This window comes from Nilaparvata lugens, chromosome 13 (assembly GCF_014356525.2).
Source record: "Nilaparvata lugens isolate BPH chromosome 13, ASM1435652v1, whole genome shotgun sequence".
Classification (NCBI taxonomy): Eukaryota; Metazoa; Arthropoda; class Insecta; order Hemiptera; family Delphacidae; genus Nilaparvata; species Nilaparvata lugens.
In genome coordinates this window covers 29053121-29074054 of record NC_052516.1, presented here as the reverse complement: position 1 = coordinate 29074054, position 20934 = coordinate 29053121, and the positions used below count along the sequence as shown (strand labels likewise).

At 35.4% G+C, this 20934-nt stretch overlaps 1 protein-coding gene across 4 annotated transcripts in view; it reads right to left on the bottom strand.

Moving 5' to 3' along the window:
• The window catches only part of LOC111047732 (rho GTPase-activating protein 100F), a 127801-nt gene that overhangs the window by 11135 nt on the left and 95732 nt on the right, over positions 1 to 20934 (bottom strand). For 2 of the 4 annotated variants that reach the window (XM_039440254.1, XM_039440255.1), the window contains 10 exons: positions 18548 to 18747; positions 13946 to 14204; positions 12366 to 12512; positions 9487 to 9707; positions 8029 to 8212; positions 6254 to 6430; positions 5043 to 5162; positions 3905 to 4065; positions 1322 to 1520; positions 286 to 531 (listed from right to left, as the gene is read on the bottom strand). In XM_039440254.1, coding sequence (XP_039296188.1) covers positions 286 to 531; positions 1322 to 1520; positions 3905 to 4065; positions 5043 to 5162; positions 6254 to 6430; positions 8029 to 8212; positions 9487 to 9707; positions 12366 to 12512; positions 13946 to 14204; positions 18548 to 18747 — 1914 coding nt within the window. Of the gene's footprint in view, positions 1 to 285; positions 536 to 1321; positions 1521 to 3904; positions 4066 to 5042; positions 5163 to 6253; positions 6431 to 8028; positions 8213 to 9486; positions 9708 to 12365; positions 12513 to 13945; positions 14205 to 18547; positions 18748 to 20934 lie in introns of all 4 variants that reach the window. The other 2 variants (XM_039440256.1, XM_039440257.1) reach the window with 2 other exon arrangements.

Sequence of the window (20934 nt, the reverse complement as noted above, 5' to 3'; positions counted from 1 at the left end):
AATATTCTAATGTTCCATTCAATCATTGTAATTAATAAGTTTTCATAATATGTGAAATTTGTTGCATAATTAGCTGTTGTACTGTAATTTATTGTAGATTCGTGTATAGACCGGAATGTATTGTGACTTACTTGAATAAATAAATTTTGATTTTTTTTTGAATAAGATAGGACTATTAATTTTGTTTGGAATCTAAATGGCGGATTTGTACTACGTGACAGTCAATGACTATACTGTGGGCAATATAGTTACTGTAGTATAATGCAGTTGTGGGTGTTTTGTTACCTGGAATACCCTGCCGCACGGGAATAGCGGGTGGCGGGCGTCGAATGCCCTTGGAAGGGGTAGGCACGGGCCCGGGAGGCTTGAAGCCACTCGGCTTGAGCGGCAAGGGCGGAGGCGGTGGCTGTTGGCCCGCACTCGCCTTGGGCGGCCTCACTGGCGGCGCAGCTGGCGGCAGCTGCGGCTGCGTCGGCTGCGGCTGCGGCTGCAATGGCTGCGACTGCGGAGATGCGGTCAACAGCTCCCGAACTGTCTGTGAACCGGACTCTGATCAACCGCACACCACTACTCCACCAGTTATACGATTATACACAGCAAATCAAAGAGAATTTAATCCAATCTATTAAATCAATTTGAATCAAATTTTATTGCCTCAAAATTATACACAAAAACAATACATTATGTATTGGAGAAAACCACTTGAAAGTAAAAAATACGTAATGATTTAAATCTTTTAAAATTGATTGGCGTTACCGTACCAGGAAAACCTGATTGGGTTGTGTGCTGGCGACGAGTAACAAAACAGTTCACAAATTATTATCGCACAGTACTTACTATCTAGATTTATGCTTCAGGCTGCTATTTACATTGAGGAGTGAGAAATAGTATAAATATAATGTATATCAATGAGTATTATGATAAAAAATAAATAAATAAAAAAAGATTTAATTATGTAGAAGGTGAAATACATCTATTTATTCAATCCACTGAATTATTCTTTTAACAAGTTTACTTGTTTACTACTTATATGGAAACTGTCTATACTGGCATACTGCAAGATCTGTTCTGGGATCTTGTTATTTAAATTGTGTGGTGTATTTTGCTTTGTTTATTCTCTTCTATCAATTGTTTTTAAAAGGCAAATAAACGAATTTTGGTACATCTAGGGACCACAGTGTACAGTGATTGAATTGCTGCCTCTATTTCACACCACCTTTATTTTGGATACTGGATGGAGGAAGAAGTTATTTAATAACCAGTAGGAGAACGAGCACAAGGTTTGAATAGTTGAAGAGAGAGGTGAATAGTATTACAGTACCTGACTTGATTGGCCAGATCTCGAGCAGGTAGCGAACGACATGGATTGGCTGCATGAAGTCGAGCTGTTTGTCCTCACATTCCGATTGCAGCGTCAGGATTGGTCCGAAGCAGACGGCCAAATTCTGCGGCGACATTTTGTTTTGCTCGGATTGCGTCACCACCAGCGCCAAGTGGTCCATCAGGTAGATCAACGTCGCCTAAAAAAACAGACGTTTCAAAAGTGAATTGCAACTACTATAAAACATTTACAGGATTAAATTTGTGTGAATATAGGGTAAGTTATATATTTGAACGAGCGTTCCTACTTTTGACTATCTTATTATATTGAGCGAGCAATTTCTGTATATCTGTATATATTTTTACATTTGGTTATTTATGTCCAACGGATCTCGAAAACGGCTCTGACGATTTTTACGAAATTTCGAACATAGTAGGTTTATGATATAAAAATTCGATTGCACTAGGTCTCGTCCCTGGGAAAACTCGCTGAAGGACATGAAAAGGATAATTCATCCTTGGAAAAGCAGATTATAATTTCGTCGTCTGTCAATAACAGAAGATGCGTGTGCCTGTGTGGGAGATCAGCTGTGTAATCAATCAGCTTACCGTATCTCGCGAGAAATCTAGAAATTTTAATAAGGTGCGTACAGACTGTCGCTCTGCTCCGCAACCGAACGTCACTCCAGCAGAGCGATTGATGATCGACCGGCAAGCAACAGTAGTTCGACCGGGGAACGCGAGAAGATCTAACATCTTTCGTAACGTTCATGATGGGTGCGTGGGCGGAGCGACTGTGGTTCGATGGTGGAGCGTGCTCGGTGCGGGTTGGAAGCACGAATATGTGTACGCAGCTATAGACTCGATCAAAATAATCTGATTTGTTAACATGACATGGTATATCATATATTCAAAGTTAATCATTATTTTACAGTTTTAAGTGATTAGTGAGTGTTATTTTGTTATTCAATTTGGTTTGTAAACAATATAAATTAGAACTTTTCTTTTTTCAAATATTTGGACTGAAAATTGGACCTGAATTCAAGTGTATGAAACATAACCTACATTTTGGACCATTAATAGTGTATAAATCAAAATTCAGGGAAGAAACAGTTTTGGGCTGTGCCTATTAGTCCTTCCCCAATCATTTTGAAGAATTGTTTTCTGTTTATCAATAAAGTAATAACGAGCGAAGCTCGGTGCCCCGATATTAATTTATTATATATTCAGGCAAAGTGGAACCTTCCCGCAAGGGACTCTCCACCAACAAAATCCATACGAATTCACTTTTACTTTTTACTAGATCGATACATTTTGTATGGATGGTGTGTATATTTGAACGAGCTTAGTGAGTTTCTACTTTTGACTAGATTGATAGATCAGGGGTGACCCTCACACAAGCATCAACGCACCACCACTAATTTTAAGAAAAAAATCAGTTTTCACCTCCACCTCCTCCAGAATTAATTGATTGGGAACCCTGAAAATGTCGTCAGTAGTCATTTTAAACACTGCTGACCACTGCGAGCCTCTAGTCAAAAATAGGAGCACGCTACGCTATTTCAATTATTTTTGATCCTTTATCCTCTAATTATTCCATTGCACATCGTTATTGATGAACAAAGGGAACACAGAATACAGCTGTAGTTTTATGAGTTTCTTTTCAAGTTTTAAAATTTTTAATACAGTATTTTTCAGTTATTACTGATGATTTAGTGAAGTATTCTTATTTAACTTGGTTTTCAACTCTTCTAAATTCTAAATTCCTAGTTTATAAATATTTTGAACTCAAAAATAATTAAAAAAAAACTGGACAAAAATCATGAAGGGTAAAACCTATTTTTGGACGATTTTTATCTAAATTTGGGAAAGGAACAGTTTTGGGCTTTAAGCCTGTTGTTCCTTTCCCAATCATTCATAGTTGAGAATGATATTGAATGTATTAATGTATGAATAGCCTAGATAAATAAATAGATACATCTGTTCTGCATATTTTTGGTCTGAGTTCCTCAGCTTTCTTCTCGCCTCCGAATACAAACTATTCATCACTTTTTTATTCTATTTTTGTTTCAAAACTTCTCTATTTTGTTTGTGACAATAAAACATTCTTGATTCTTGATATCAAACCTCATTTTTCCATTACTATTTAGCTGTCAATATCATAGGCCTATATTACAGTTGTTATTCAATCTAAAATAAAAGAATCCATTGCAAAACCCAGGCTGTGTCTTTCAACATTCATTTCTTAATACTGCTGAAATATTGATTTCTATGTGGTTCTCAATGACAAAAATTGATGAAAACTCTATAGGTGCGTACAGATATACGCGCCGCGAACATGAGCAATTCACTTTTAATAAGCTGATTACATCTGTATTTTTACAGAAACGGTAAGATACAGATAAGCTTGGAATCAGCTGATTATATCTGTATTTTTACCGAAACGGTAAGATACAGATATAAAAAGCTTGGCATCAGCTGATTAAAAGTGAATTGCTCATTTTCGCGGCGCGTGAATCTGCACGCACCTTTAGAAATACAAGCCAAGTGATTGATTGGTTGAAATATTGAACCGAGTAGTTACCCGATTAATTCTTGGTAGACAGTCGAGTATGGAGAACATGAGTTTTGCGTTGCCTTCTGGGTCGTCGGGAAGACAAACACTGAGAGCATCGACCAGCATCTGGTAGAGGCATTTCGTGAACAGGGGCTCAGGTAGCTCTCTCAGGTAGTCCTTCAGAACACCTGAAAATCACAAAAAAATGAACATCAATTAAGAATAAGTCGTTCCTCTAAAGTGTAACTTCATTTCTCTCAGAGAAAAGTGGAGTAAATAGAGCAAAGTTACTCCGAGAGTAACTCCTTGACCGAGTTCTCTCAGGTTCTCTTTCAGAACACAAAAATTAACCATTGAAATTAAGGAAACATTGCCCCTCTAGGGACTTAAGTGTAACTTCTTTTCTCCCACAGGAAAGAATTCTTTTCTACGAGATCTAAGTAAAGTAAATAGACCAAAGTTATTCCGAGAGTAACTTGTCGACCGATCAAAGACGAGGGCCAAAATATATCAAAGAAAGGTGAAACTTCACAATTAGTCCGATGATTCACACAAAATATATGTGTATACTAGTCCATGATTCCATATCTAAGATTGATGAAAAAAAATGTTCATCTATAAAAAGTATAATTGAATAATATAAATAGAACTATTCATCAATAAACATTTCTATCCACATAGTAGGTCTATATAGTGTGTTAATAGTTTGAATAAAAAAAATCAGATCATAATTTTAATTCACAATTCAAACAATTGAGGGTCCTGCCAACCCGAAGGTTTTTTGGCGGGTGCACAGTTACAGATGAAATCATGTTCTTCTTCTTACAGCTCAATCGTTTGATTGATTGGCAGCCTTCCATCTAAATCTGTCCATTGCTACTCTCTTCCATTGTACATAACTCATAGCACCCAGATCCTTGGTGAGAAAGTTAAAAAAGTTAGATGAACTTAGACAAAATAAATATGACACTTCAAAGATATCAAGTATAAGATAAAAGAAAACAAAATACAAAGTGCAAAAAATATTGTTCATTCAAGTGTTTTTCGCGAATTACTTATCGGTAATATCGAGTCCTCCATGGAATTTTTCTGAGGAAATTTGCTGTTCTATCAGAACATTTTCAATTTTGAAATCAACTAATTTGAAAAGTTTTTATTTTCTTACCGGTAATAACGTTAATATCAGGCACGTTGTCAGGCGAGAGGTCCACTGTTCGCGCATTCCTCTCAAAGGCCTCTCGCAATATTCTCTTTTTCGTTGCAGAGCCACATAACCTATATAAACCTGTTAAAAACAAATCAAAATAAAAAGCATTCCAAACGATTATTCGTTGAATTTGCCATTAGAATTGAAATAACAGATTTCGAGAGAATTGAAATATTCGAAACTCAAACATTTATTGCTTCTAAGCCAGAAAACGAAGTATAGGCGTACCTAGAAAGAGATTGTAGTGAGTGTTTGAGATCCCTAATAATTACCTATAATAATTATTATTACCTATAATAAAATATATAACCCTAATAATAATTAGGGACCTTTTTCTCTAATCCTTGAAGGGAGACTAAATTAAAGCAAGGAATAGAACTATAAGAAACTTCACAGGAATGCTAAGAAATGTCTTTCCATAGCATTATCATTATTGAATAAATTTACGTTTTATCATTATTAACATAGTGATAACTCTACTTGGGGGGAGAGTGAGACAAAAACATATATTTAGGATTCCTTATACATATAATATGTGAATGCAACTCTAATTTTTTATGTACAGATCTGAGAGATAAATTATTTGATTTCAAAAGATGTCCTCGTGGAGGACTCAGACAGAGATAGTGGCAACAAATTCAGTCCAATATGGAGAGGTTTGGAGCTACCGAAAGAGATTATCAGGATAGATACATAGTCCTGGATCAAAAGCTATATGGAGGATCCCTTACATAGTTTATTTTCAAAAAGTTAGTTGTTATAATGACTGCATTTTCAATATATATTTTCAATATAATTATAAATGAATGTAATGCACAATGTAAAGTTATATAACTTTACATAACTATTATTAAAATACCAAACTAATTTTATAAAATTAACTACTAAATAAAATTTGAATTGAATTGAATTTTATTGTAAAGAATGATAGTTTTGATTATTCTTGATTGTTTTTTGCAAATGTTGATAGTTTTCATGTTTATTTTGGACTAAAATTTTATAAAAATTGTACACGTGAAATTCTAACCTTATCTTGGACTTTTTCACCTATAAATTTGGAAGAAGAATAGCACAAGGACTACCTTATTATTTTATCTATATATGTTATTACATTAGAGTCATTTGCATTGTAAATGAATAAAATAAAAAATAATAAATTAATCACTTACCGATAATATCAAGGCCTCTCCTTTCGATCTCCTCGACACACCGTCTGACAATGATCGGAACGGAAGCTATGAGCGCACTCTGTGTTGCCATGGTAACGGAAGTGGCTACGCCCCCCGGCACACCGCCAGTCAGGTTCTCTCTGTTCACTACGCTCTCTAGGTCGGCACCAAATATACCTAAACAACCGAAAATTCATTTAGGTGAATACATGCAAAAAACAAGAGACAAAGAAAAATATTTACTACAAATGTACGGTACTTTGAATATTTACAACCACATCGTTTGAGCTGTTGAATAGTTTGAACTTCAAAAGCTTAATTCAATAGTTTTTGATTTGAATAGTTTTGTTGTTAGTATGATATTCGTATTTATTTTTTTACAAAGTTGTCATTAGTATTGTTTATTTTATTTTACCTTTCTTTGTACTGTATGCGCAATTTCATGCTATGTTGTATTGTATCAAAGTTAGTAGACTGTCTACTAACGACGTTGGTATTGTATACCATTGAAGAAGTCTGTTAATTTTGTTATTATTTTGTCGAAATAAAAATGTATTATCATTATTAAAATGTATACTTTTCCAGTCACTATATACATTGGTGCTCGCAATTATATTATATTGTAGTTTTGATTTATCAATATATTGTTTGGATACATAAGAGAAGTCCACTAGTTTTGCTTGCAAAATTTTCTTGTGCTAGATACAGAGTGGCCCAAAAACCTCGTATTTCAGGTTCAATTTTCAGTTTTTAACTGTTCCCGCCACATCCAGTCATCGGGCAGAGAAATTGGCTATCACCTTGTTATTAAATTATAGAATTCTGAATGGAATGAAATCCGGAGCTCTAGGCCTATATCTCCAATAAGTACTGAGTTACAATATTTCAAAAATGAATGAAATTTCAAGAAAAAAAAATTTATGAAAATTTCAGTTTTCAATCAATCTTCCGATAGCCACAATACAAATGTATGATTCAGAATCCCTCTGGGCATAATTTTGTGCTCTACAACCTGAGACTAGGTAGAGCGCTCTATCTCATATAGATTTCCAGGTTAACCAGCTTCCAGGATTAACAATGCTCCTTGTATTTTGAAAAACACCTAATATTTAGCTTCATCCATCATCACCACTACATTTCCTGACATTGATATCTAGCACAATGATGAGAGTTCATAAGATCATGTTCTATGAGAATCATCCGTTAGATGTACTTAAATTATTAGTGGAGAGGCGCGCAAAAAGACACCTCAATGATCAACATTTCAAACACTCATAACTTTTGACACAATGATCGGATCTTCTCGTACCACAGCTCAGTTTTCTCGGCTTGTCAAGGCGGTTCTAAATCATGTATCATGAGTTGAATTCTATTGGGAAATTGAGAAATATTGAATATTCTTTATCCCATACACAAAGAATGGCCGATATCTATAGTCAATAGTTAGATTGATAGATAGATAAATGCCGTTTATTTACAATGACTTTTATTTATGCCAATTACAAAAGTGATGTGGGCGAAATTGAGGCAATAAGAGCCCCCTCTTCCACTTGACCCACAATTATAACATACATTACATTAAAATAATATTATACTTTACAATAATTCAAAAATAAATTATGAATAAGAATTTCAATAAAACAACTGAAGTTGACTCATAGTTATGAGTGTTTGAAATCTGAAAGGGGACTATCAAGTAGTCTTTTTAAAATGTCTGACATATCATCTGAGTCCAGTGTGAATGGAATAATAATGATTTGTTAATGAGTACTTGCCTGAGGAGAGAGACTTGCCCATGGTTCGAGTGGAGAGAAGGAGGTGCTGCTTGGACTTGCGGAGGAAGGTGTGGTAGGGGTTGGTATGCCTGAGGCGGAGGTACAGGGTGCCGCGAGGTTCGATCTTCAGGGCCAGCTGGTGGATGGGCGAGTCGCGGAGCAGTGTTGCCAGGTGAACTGATCCCTGCAAAATGAATAAATATTTACGGTAAAGAATTTTCCATCAATTAGTTCTCAGTTACACTACCGGACAATCTGAGGAAGTAGATATTACATTTGGAAGTAGATAGTTTTTCATCAAGTAAAGTCATCTACCTTATTCACTGAGAAATTATGGAAGTGGATATTTTTTCCTCAAGTAAACCCTGTTTCACTGAGAAATTAGCCATATTTCATTTGCACTAACTCATCTATAAAATAGACTACCTACAATGATTATTCAAGAACTCATGAACTAGATCTCAATTAATGTTCTTATAAATTGAACATTGTTTTCAGAAAATTCTAGCAAAACTCATCAGTAGAAAGACAACATAATATTGTGTTAAAATTTGTTAAATTTTAAAATATATATCTAGCAGGTTTTGAAAGCAAATAACAACTGGAAATGATAGCTGGCATTTTGAAGTAACCATAGCTACCAGCATATGAATTTCGATAAATGTGACCGATAACAGGTTTTTGAAATTGGCTCCTCTTTTATCTCATACACGAATTGAACAGTCTCTTTAAAAGACTAATGCCCGGTTGCAGAGTAATTGTGCAGATAAGCACGATTTTGCACATTTAAATAAAGAGCACTTTTAGTTATTGGTAGCCTCAGATGACGTCATCCGCCTGTAGGTTTTTCGTCTCTGCAACGGAAAAATGTGTTTATTGGCGCGCTGTTAACTATAGGCGGAGCAATTCCTAACAGAACGTTTCTGCAACGAAATCAGGCCTGTAAAATAGTTAGGTCCGCGCTGTTAGCTATGGGTGACTTTATGGAACCATTCTGCAACCGGGCATATATGGACTAAATTATTGAAACTTTTTCTCCTTGAGGTGAACAGTTAACGATTCCCGATTCCCTGTAAGGAAATTATAATTTGGACGAAGGAGTGAGTCAATTTTGTAAACCAGCGAATAATTCAAACTGTAAAATGATTCAAAGAATATGACCTAGCAAAATTGGAATCGATTGATGGAAAGATTCGAAAGTTATCGTTTAACATGCAAACAAGCAGAAAAACGAACAACGTCTATAGCCTCATGATTGATTGATAATAATATTTATTATTATTGTATAATGGCTCAAAGAATATGGTCAAACATGCAACAATCCGACAAACGAAAAACGTCTCTAGCCTCATGATTTATTGATAATTTTTCAAGTCAAAAGTAAGAACTTGCTACGTTTGTTCAATAGCATTTTTCAAGTCAAAAGTAAGAACTTGCTCCGCTCATTGAATAGCTGACCTTGTAGCAGAGTTTGTGCCTGAACTGGGGGTCCCAGCTGTAGATGAGCAGATCGAGTTCGCGGTTGTCGACGAGGTCCAACTCGAAGGTCTCGTCCCAGTCGAAGACGAGGTCGCCCGTTCGCACGACTGTGCGCGCCTTATGCACGCGGTCACACTCTAGCACACAGTACAAGTCGCGCATACCGCTGCCACTTGATTGCGGTTGGCTCACTGCGCCCGCTACAAACAAACAGACAAACAAATATTTTCAAATTCAAGAGATTGATAGAAATAATATAAGTTCTAATAATGATAACCCCACAATGATAATATGTGTTGAGGTGTTCATAATATTCACAAACACTTCACAATAAAAAAAGTAAATTCGTATGGCTTTTGTTGTTGGGGAGTCCCTTGCGGGAAGGTTCAACCTCGCCTGAATATATAATTTAAGCCGTCAAAGGGCCTTACGACTGTCATACTTCAGCCGGGACCGACATTTTAACGTGCCCATCCGATAACACGGGAGTGACCTGGTCAAAAACTTTTAGTGATGAGCGGGTTTGAACCCGGGATCTCTAGGCTGCTACGCAAGCACTCTATCCACTAGACCACGGATCACTCCTACTAAAATGATTTGTATCAGCCTCGTCAAAATGCATTATATTTTCTTCTTCTTTCCCTAACCCTAAGTGCCTCACAGTGTAGGGTGTAGCTCAGACCATCTTCTACATTCTCTCATGTCGCCAGCCAATCTTCTCATCTCACTCAAATGTTTGCCTCTCTTCAAGCCTGCTGCCAAAACACTGTAAAGATAGGCTTTCCTTGAGCGAACTCTACCTCTTCTTCCTTCAGGGATGGCCTCCATTATTTGCTTGGCTCTCCTATCTTCTGACACTCTGATAAGATGCCCATACCATTTTATTTAGCTGCCTCTACTCCACTATGTTCATCTCAAGGAATATGTTTGGTCATTTCTGCAATTGAATCATTTCTCACTCTATCCTATCTTGTTTTACCAACTGATTTCCTTAGATATTATTCATCTCAGTGGCTGTGATTCAAGATGAACATGTGGTTTTGAACGGCCAACTCTCAGCTGCTTACAGCAAGCTAATAATACCCTCTATCATTTTTTCACAATACCTCTATAGGAAAGAAAAAGGTTGTTGGCTTGAGAGTGAAAGTGCAGATCTGTGCAAAGGCTAAAAATAAACTTTCTATTGGTGATATTTTTAAAAGTTTTTCGATTTGTATATCATCAAGCTATCAAAATAAAAAAGTTTTCTCAGGAAAACATTTTTTCCGATCATTACTTTTCATGATATGAGCGCCTAAAGTTTAAATTTTTGGGACAGAACGTTTAAAATTCGGTATGAGATAAATCCATGAGTTCTAGAGGATTTATTCTTCATGGTATTGTTGATCTATTAAAACAAAAATTTTCTGAATATATCAGTTTTTGATAAAGTTATCCAATTTACTAAAAATGATCAAAAATAACTTTTGTTGAGTTATTTTTGGTCATTTTCGGTAAATCGAATAACTTTATCAAAAATTGATATTTTCAGAAAATTTTTGTTTCACTAGATCAACAATACCATGAAGAATAAATCCTCTGAATCTCATGGATTTATCTCCTACCGGATTTAAAATGTTCTGTCCCGAAAATTTAAACTTTAGGCGCTCATATCTCAAAAAATAATGATCGGAAAAAAATGTTTTCCTGAGAAAACGTTTTTATTTTGATAGCTTGATGATATATAAATCGAAAAATATCACCAGTAGAAAGTTTATTCTTAGCCTTTGCACAGATCTGCACTTTCACTTTCAATCCAACAACCTTTTTCTTTCCTATAGAGGTATTGTGCAAAAATGATAGAATATATTATTAGCTTTTGCAAAATATTACAGAGAAAAATAATCTACAATATCATACAACACACCATAAACCAATATCAACAATCACATACAATCCCAGTGAAAGTCACTTCATAGAAAATATCCCTCATAACAGGAAATGAAATTAACAATAAAAACACTATTCAAATAGGATACGAGAGGCTAAAAATTCAAACAGGTATCGAACATTCAATGTTCTTGTGGGCGTTTTTCCAAACTACATTGACAAAACATCTTTTATCTTGTACAATGAATGTCTTTTAGGCATATTCCACATTATGAGAGTGGCAATGAGAGATTAAATTATGTAAATAATGTTTTAAATACACTGCATAATGAGCAGCATAACACAAGACACATGAATGAAATTCAACCTGAACAGCATAGGCTGAAATTTCATGAGACGAATCCTGAATATATTTGGAAAAATCTACAATGCATTGCCAGAGAATATAAGGAATTCTCAGTCACTTGTGTCATTTAGGACTAGGTGAAGGAATGGTTGCCAGCGAAACAGACAGACAGAAAGTGATTTGTTTCTGAAAAAATCCAAATTACAAAATGAAAATTTTATAAACGATCAATAAGAACAAAGAAAAATATAATGAATACACTGAACTAAATAACTTTTACGAAAATGGTCTGCTTGGGCAAATGCAGGATATCATGTTTAAAGTTTGATTGAACTAGAGCTAAAAAAACTTAAAAATATTTGATAGGACTGAAGAAGCAGACCATCCTTTTATAATAGCTCATAGTGATCTAAACTTGGTGTGTAGAATTTATTACTCAATTTTGAGTAGGATTACTCAATAGAGTGGTGTAGTATATAAATATGTAGTATCACGAAATAAGGAAATAGTCCGTGGTACGTTGTTGATTACTCCGCGGTAAATAATATAATGAATTGTTATTGTTCTTTAAGTATGAGTATAGGCAATTGTGTATTGCTACTAACTATGACGAATGAAAAACTAATCGAATTGAATTACTAACCAATGGATGTCTGGGAGCCAGAGGTAGAGGTGGAGGTTCGCAACCCACGACCAGCCAGGAGGTGAACCCACAGCAGACCTGACACGGCCGGTGCTTGCCTCCAGTCCACTACACCCGTTGGTTTGTCCACCTTATACTTTAGGAACTCTGAAAGCCAAAGAATATACATCATTGCAATATTTGTGAGCTAAAGCATGAGAATTATTCAATTATTATATTTCAAACTGGACTAAAAATGCTAGTCTATCGACCTCGTACTTTGGGAACACTGCAAGCCGAAGAATACTCATTATTACAGTATTTGAGAGATAACTCTCAGATAAAAGATTATATATGTTCAGATAAATATTAAATATATGTTTAGGATGTATGTTCAGGATAAGGTAAAGAATTATAAATAATGAAACAAGCAATGCATCTTTTAAACTGGAGTAAACATTTTATAGCTACTTTGGTAAATGATGATTCATTTAATTTTCTTATTTCAGGTTAGTAAAAAAAAACAGTAGTGAAGAAAAAAGTAGTTTTCTCTTATCTGACCTTTACAAATCAAATTGAAATTCAGCCAACTTGGTAAATACGAGCTTGTGAATATGATACATTTTTGCCACGGATAAATTTGTATTTTGCAGTTGATGAGTTCAAATTAAGACTTTCTATAGTGAAGACTACCGTCTTTTTGACAGTGAATTTATTGAAATCTGGAGAAAATATGATTTTTTTATAGTACAGTACTGAAAATCTATTGAAACTTGGACAATACGAACTTTTGTTTTTTGGTAGTAAAAATTCAATAATATTTTGAACCAGGTAAATCCAAATTTGAGACTTTCTTTAAACAAATTTCATGAATCATTCTCGAGACTTCTTGTAAACCCATGAAACCTTTGGATTTCTTGTATATTGCATTTATGACAGATAAACAATTTAAATTTGAATAATCACTAAATAGATCTTGTGAATTTTGATGTAGTAGTAGGTAACCCGTGCTCTGCAAGGGTCTAATTAAAAACCTGACAAACTGAAAACTTGACGTACTGAAATCTTGTAGAATTAAAAATAGAATTATAAACATCCTCGGTAAATTAAGAGTCTATATGCAAAATTTCAAGTTAATCAGTTGAGTAGTTGAGACTTGATGATGCATCATTCCTGAACTTCCTATCCCGTTTGTGTTTAAGCTAATTATTAACTTTATTATAATATAATTATGATATGAAGAATAGGCCTATAACTGTCCTCGGTAAATTGAGAATCTATATGCAGATGTTCAAGTTAATCAGTCCAGTTGTTGAGACGTGATGATACGTCATTTCTGAATCTCCTATCCCGTATGTGCTTAAGCTAATTCATTCATTTATTATACTGTAATATAATTATGATAATTGGACTTTCTGAAGCGAAAAGTGAAATTATAACCTCATTCTTTTTTGAAACTTCTATTTGTAAAAATTTGGGAGAAGACAGTTTTGGGCTATGTCTGTTTTCTTCTCACAATCATATTATATTGTAATTATTATTTGTCATTGTAGATTAAATAAATAAATAATCAGAACATATTATTATTCCCAATAACTGACCAGCCGGATTGATCTCCAAGACCCTGGCGCGATCGGCATGCATGGAGTCGGGCGTCCTGGCGCCCCCCGTGCTCATGCCGAGATGCTTGGCCTCCAGCTCGAGCAGGTGACGCATGCGTCTCAGTGATGTCGACCGAGTGGCCAGCGTGTGTCGGTCCAGGGTCGACGTGCCCCCGCTGCCTAGGGGGCCCATGCCCCCTGTGCCGCCACCGGCTCCTAGGCTCACTGCTAGCTGCCCTGGGCGGTAAAGCAGTTCCGACTGCACGAAACAAAACAATTGGAATATAATTTTATGTTTATTTCATACGAAAAAACAAAAATATAAAATACAATAATAGTAAGTAAGCTACTATAGTTAGGTCCACGTTAAAATTACAGTGGAGAAAGATAAGAGAAACACGTTGCCGATTCTCTGCCTTCCCACTGCCTTGAAGATAGCTGATACCGGTATATATGATGAATAATATTAATTGTTCTTCCTTGTTGTAAATGATCATTCACATTTTATTCCTCAAGAAAAAATATTTTTAATCATTTTAAAATAAATTTTCATGAATAGAATAGAATAATGATTTATTGACAAAAATTGAATACAAGCATAAAATTATCAAACAAAATCACAAGCTTGGCTTTTAAGCCGTCAGCTGAAGAAGGAGTTTTATACAGTAATACTGTAATATTTCAGCATTGTATTCGCTTCAACTAACAACAGTAGTAACTTAAAATTCAGTAACATCGACTATTTCAACAATGAAACTTCATGAATTGGAAATATCATCAAAGAAAGAAGAGTAAATAGGCATACAACAAAGATTCGATCAAAATGGCAAAAATTTGAACTCTGGAACTATCAGTATACGAAATAAAAAATTATACCTCACAACTCTTTCTAAATTATGTACATCTAATAGTAATAAATTGAAACTTAATAATTGAAGTTATTTATCAAAAACCATCGGTATTTCCACGCATCTCTACAGTATAACGCGAGGCTTCTCCAATCACTACCGTCATAGCCACCTCTAATACAAGGCCCCGGCCTACGATATTGCATCGTCGCAGTGTAGGCCTAGAATCTAATACATGATTGGTGGAAAAGATCAGCTGGTATTTTTTAAAATCTTTCTCACCAATCATGTATTAGATTCTAGGCCTACACTGCGACGTTGCAATATCGTAGGCCGGGGCCTTGTATTAGAGGTGGCTATGCTACCGTTCATAATTATTACTGTAAACTCTTGTGTCCCCAAAATAGATTTACCCAGCCACTTAACTCTCCATTCCTTGAGTACTGGACATCTTGCAATAAAGTGGTACACATCTTCCTCTTCTTTTCTATTGCACAGAAAGCACAGAAAATTTCTATCCATCATCCAGGGCTTATAATTCAGGTCTATTGCTTCTCCTCTAGCCTTCATGATCCATTTGGCTTGAGAGTAGGCAATATCGCTTTAAAGGTAACTGTCATTCCCTAAATTGAGATTTAAACTTTTATAAATTTTGTGGTATCTTGCTTCTGCCGCCTTACTTTGAAATCGTTCTATCTCACACTTATTCACGCCTTCTCTAAATTTTTTTAGTTCTCCTTTCCAATTGGCAAAGCCTTGTCTATTCAAGTTTATCTCTATTCCTAAATTTCTGGCCATATCATTCCAATGTTTATACCATGACAATCTCTGACTGATTATTTGTAACGCTAATTTTTTCGGATACCTATCATTCGTATAAGACAAAACTTTTACAATATACGAAGACTGCAAACTGAGAGTGAAATAATATATTGACGACTCCATAGTTTCCAAAAAAATGGCATAGTTAGGCGTATTATAGGGTAAACCAAACAATCTTTTTAAGAAATATCGTTTGAGCTTCTCTGCTTCTTCGAATTTTCTATATCCCCATATCTGAGCTCCATAACACATTATCGCTCTAAACAATACCCATTTGGAAGCTAACGGCACCTTTCAATCATTTATCACCTGATTCCATGCAGCATTCAAACCTCTCTTTGCGCATTTCAATCTATCAGCTAGGGGCGGGGTGAAACTCAAGTTTGGCGTGAGTGTTACTCCTAGGTATTTATACCTGTTAACAATTTCTATAGCTTCTCCATTAAAACCCCACTATTCATCACCTCTCCTTCTTCCACCTTTTCTAAAAATCATAATTTTCGATTTCTCCAGGTTTACCTCTAGTCACCACCTCTCACAATACTGCTCTAACCTCTCTATCGTGCCTTGTAATTCTGTTGGAGTATGTTGGCCAGCACCACAATATCATCGGCATACATGAGTACACCGAGCTTAACACCATCCGTAGTGGCACCTCTATTGCTAATTGAAAACTTTTACCAATAAATTTTCATGATTGAAATTGAATATTTTGTTAATGAAACATTGTAAAAAAAACAATCTGGCAACGTTGCGGAACTAGAAAACGATAGTGCTATCTATTTTGTCTAATGATAGACAAGGATGGCAACATCAATGTGAATCAAATACTGCCATTTTAATGTTGACCTCACTATAGTACAGCACTTTTTTATAAAATAGATACGGTAAAACACTTCAAAACAAGTAGGCTTCATAGAAAGCATTATACTATTCAATTGTAATGGAATTTCCGTCAGTAATTCATCAAAGGTGAGTAAAAATAATCGACAATGAAATTAATTGAAAAGATTATTAGAAATATATAGTTAATGTATTGATTCTCATTTTAACTAAAGTAACCCATTTGAATAATACGCATTGAGGTTGAGAATTATTGGCAATAAATATCCTATACGATTTCACAACTTAGTATGTGAAATAATGTAATTGGAAACTTTTACCAATAAATTTTCATGATTGAAATTGAATATTAGTGAGGTCAACGTTTTAATGGCAGTGGAGAAAAATATTAGAACAACGTTGCCGATCCTCACTGTCTTGTCAATGCCTTCTTGACGGTAGCTGATACAGGTTTATCAATGTAATATCAATTGTTCATTCTCGTTTAAAATAATCAATTGTATTTCATTAAGCAAGGTATTATATTTTTCAATAATTTTATAATGAATTTTCATAATTAAGATGAAATATTTTGTTAATGAATTATGAATTCTACATTGTTAAAAGCCGATCTGGCAACAAAGCAAAGCGAGAGAGAGATAGCACTATTCGCTTTGTTGAATGATAGACAAGGTTAACAATACCATTGCAAATCAAACACTGCCATTATAACGTGAACTTCACTACAGTGTCCGAGCGAGTCGAGCGGCATTAGCTCTGAATAGAAAGACTTAATATTGTCCAACCACAATTTTATTCAAATCTAGATCAGTTCCGGTTGATATACGAATTTTTTGGAATTGTAACACATCGTTACATTGTAATAGGGTAGAACCAATGGCTCCATTTTTCTGTTGAACTTGATTTATTGTGCATGTATTTAGCTGAATCTGTTTTGACATTTCGTATGAACCCCACTTCTAGCCTTATTCTTGGAAAATCAATATTTGAATCTAGTAGAGACCAAGAAATTGAACATGTCCCTCAACCCCTCAAACCGTGAAAGAATGACTGGCTGTGGGGGAGGAAATGTCTCTCTCATACATCTTTCGCTATCACTCTGCATGCATACGGCCAACGTACAGTGTAGAAATTTGTGGAAGTGAGGTACCAGTTCCCAAGAACGAAGCCACTACAACTGACCAAATATAATTGACCAAACTCTCTCCCTCGCCCTAGAAAAATCAGAGTAGAGTCTCATGTGGTAAGAGTCGAAGGGTCATGTTTAGTTCTAATCGAGCAGCCGTCATGAACGGATGGTTCTATCTCTACCGTTATCAATTTGATAGACTCCGGCAATAATAGCAGACAGCACTAACTAACGATTCCAACTACGACTGCCAGAACTCTGATTTGTTTTATTCGATTATAAACTCAGTTAAAAATGAATATCAAATGTGATGTATATTATGAAATCGAAATCGGTTCGAAGGAGTGTATCGAGTGTTCCGTTTGCGATAATATATCACCTGACGTGCGTAAGAGCATTTAAAACTCTTGAAAACTTGAAGAAAAAAAATCATGGAGGTGCAATCAATGTGTTTCCCAAACAAGTGAATCTTGAAGATGAAAGATCGTATTGTTAGCTCTCTGAAGGAATTCATTAATTTGCAGATTTTAGCTAGGAATTGGTTTCCCTAACAACAATTGTGGAAAAAACGATAACCCCATAGAATCCCTGCAAGCAGAAAACAAAAATTTAAAAAAAGACTGTGAACTTCTGAATTGTGTAAACCAATTACCTCTAAGAAACTAATTCCCTCTCTAGGGAAATTCGAGAGCTTCAACAAAGATCTCGTATCTCGCGGCCTCTAGCATGAGAATGAAAATACTTTTTATTAGGTACAGTCAAGACTTTAAAGTCTTCTTTATCACTCAACTTTGACATACAATGATTAGAATGATGATTGATAAAATGAGTCTTGGAACTGGTAGCATGCAGGTCGATAAATACAATTTTATTGCCTGAAAAAAAAACATTATAATTATATTAGAAAAAATATCACTTAAAAGTGATCATGAATCTTGAATCTTGAGTAAGAATGCTCACCTGTCTAGTGCGTTCGGGCAGATTCTCAGCGCTGAACGTGAATCTTTGCGCGCGCTGACCCTTGATGCTGCTGAGAGAAGTGGTGCCCGAACCCTGGGCGGCGCGGATGCGGTCGTAGATGGCGCTAGTGGAGGGCGCACGCGACAACCAGGCGCGGTACTCGTCAGCTGTGAACACACTCGGCGATGATGGCAACCGAACTGCGCATGCGCAGATGGTAGTGGTGGATGCAAGATGGAGGAAGATGGAGGATGACACCAGAGCAGAGCAGAGCGAGCGAGACAGGCACAGAGCAGGCAGGCAAGGCAAGAGAGAGATAGAGACACTCAGACACTGACACACACATGCGGCAAGACAGAACTTGGTTGCAATATTCACTCTCATTATTTCTCATTCTTTCAACCAAAATTACTTTACTTGACTTTACTTATATTTGTCATATGGAACTGCATCAAGGAAGCAATGCTCCCGCAGTATATGACACGTCAGAGTGTAATCTAATATAAGTTACTAATGATATCCTTTATACACCAATAGATGAAGAATCCTTCAATAGAAGAAGAATAGATGAATATAGAACTGTGACACCAGACCTGAGCCAGCCAGGTCACTGGATATTTGATAATTAATTTTGACCAAAGGTATCTTGTTTTGGCTTTGTATATTTATCTAAGCATACAGTTTAAATGAAAAATATGGATGGATTGGTGGGAATAAATTTTCTTTCAATATGGTTCTTTTCAATTAAGTCTTTCAAATTATAACGGTGATTAAATGTCACGAGAACCAATCAGATATGGGAAGTAATGCTTCTTTCATAAGAAAGCTATTTAGCAAATTAATACCTTATTTTCATTTTTTAGAATAATAATAAGTGTCAATACTAGTGATTCTCTGTAATGTATCTCGTATCGGCGTTGTATGCTTATTTTTGCATAAATTCTACATGTAAATAAGGATGGATGGGTGAGGAATATGTATTTTTTTCAAATTAATGCTCTTTTGCACAAAAGTCTTTCAACTATTATAACGGTAATTAAATTCCACGAGAACCATTCACATAAGAGAAACAAGGCTTCTTTGAAACTTTGATAAGAAGTGGAGTAAGAAGGAGTGGCCGTAGTCGAGTGGATCAGATGCTGGCTTTATGATTCAGAGGCCCGGGTTCAAATCCCGGCCCGGGCAAGATATTTATCTCGGGCCACTCCCGTGTTTCGGACGGACACGTTAAGCCGTCGGTCCCGGCTGCCTAAAAAGCAGTCGTTAGGTCATGTCAGAGGCCCTGAAATTGATCAGTTGCGACCTGAAAACTCTGACACCAGACCTGAGCCAGCCAGGTCACTCGATATTATTATTATTATATTATTATTATTATTATTATAAGAAGGCTTCTCTGATTGGTTCTCGTGATTGGATGAGAACCAGTCATTTTGCGAGAACCAACCATCATGCCAGAACCAGTTATTTTTTATCATCTTATAATATAAAAAAACTTTATTCAGAGTGAATACTGCAACCAACTCAACAAACATGATAAGATCAATGGTCTAAACATTTATATAAGTGCTGTGATTGAATGAGTAGAATTGTGCTTCCATAAACATTAATTTATTATAAGAAAAATGAATTGATACTATATGGTGTGCGCTGGAATACAGGCTGTGAATTGAACATCAATAACAATAAAACATCATTATTTGACGCAATCAAGATTGAAAAACACATAAAAAATTACATGATCATCAATAAAATGAATATATAATTCCTTCCAAATAGGTCCTGGAAAATCAGTTAGGAATCAATACCTGTTGATTAATAAATATCATGCCCTACTCAGAAGGTAGATCAATCGATTCACAAAGTTCCATTTCCAAATTTGAATCAACTAATTATTTGCAAACTGGTGAAAATAGATGCAACATCGAAAATATATGTTATATTCAAACTAATGCAACACCATAGCATTCATATTGATAGCTTTGTATTATGATAGTATGAAGTATTGATAAGCATTATGATAGCCGTGATAGAATATCAATATGGAATGATCTGAACAGTTGAACTGCATCCGACGTTGCGATGGATTTATCGACTTATCAATGAGGTTATTAATAATCTAACTACGAACACAAAAAGTTTAAAATGTGCATTAAGTTGAGGCTTGTGATGTGTAGGGAATGCAAGGAAGAAGTCAACTTTCATTCATCTTAAACAAACAGTAACAATCATGAACAACATTAAGTTCCAGAACAATTATCCAATAATTTGAAGTTACTTCTGTGGAAGATGTTGTCTTTCAAACCCCACTTTGAAGAAAGTGGAAACAATGGCTACTCTCATCTGCTATTGATATTGTATTACAAAATCTATCGTTCCTGAATATTAAC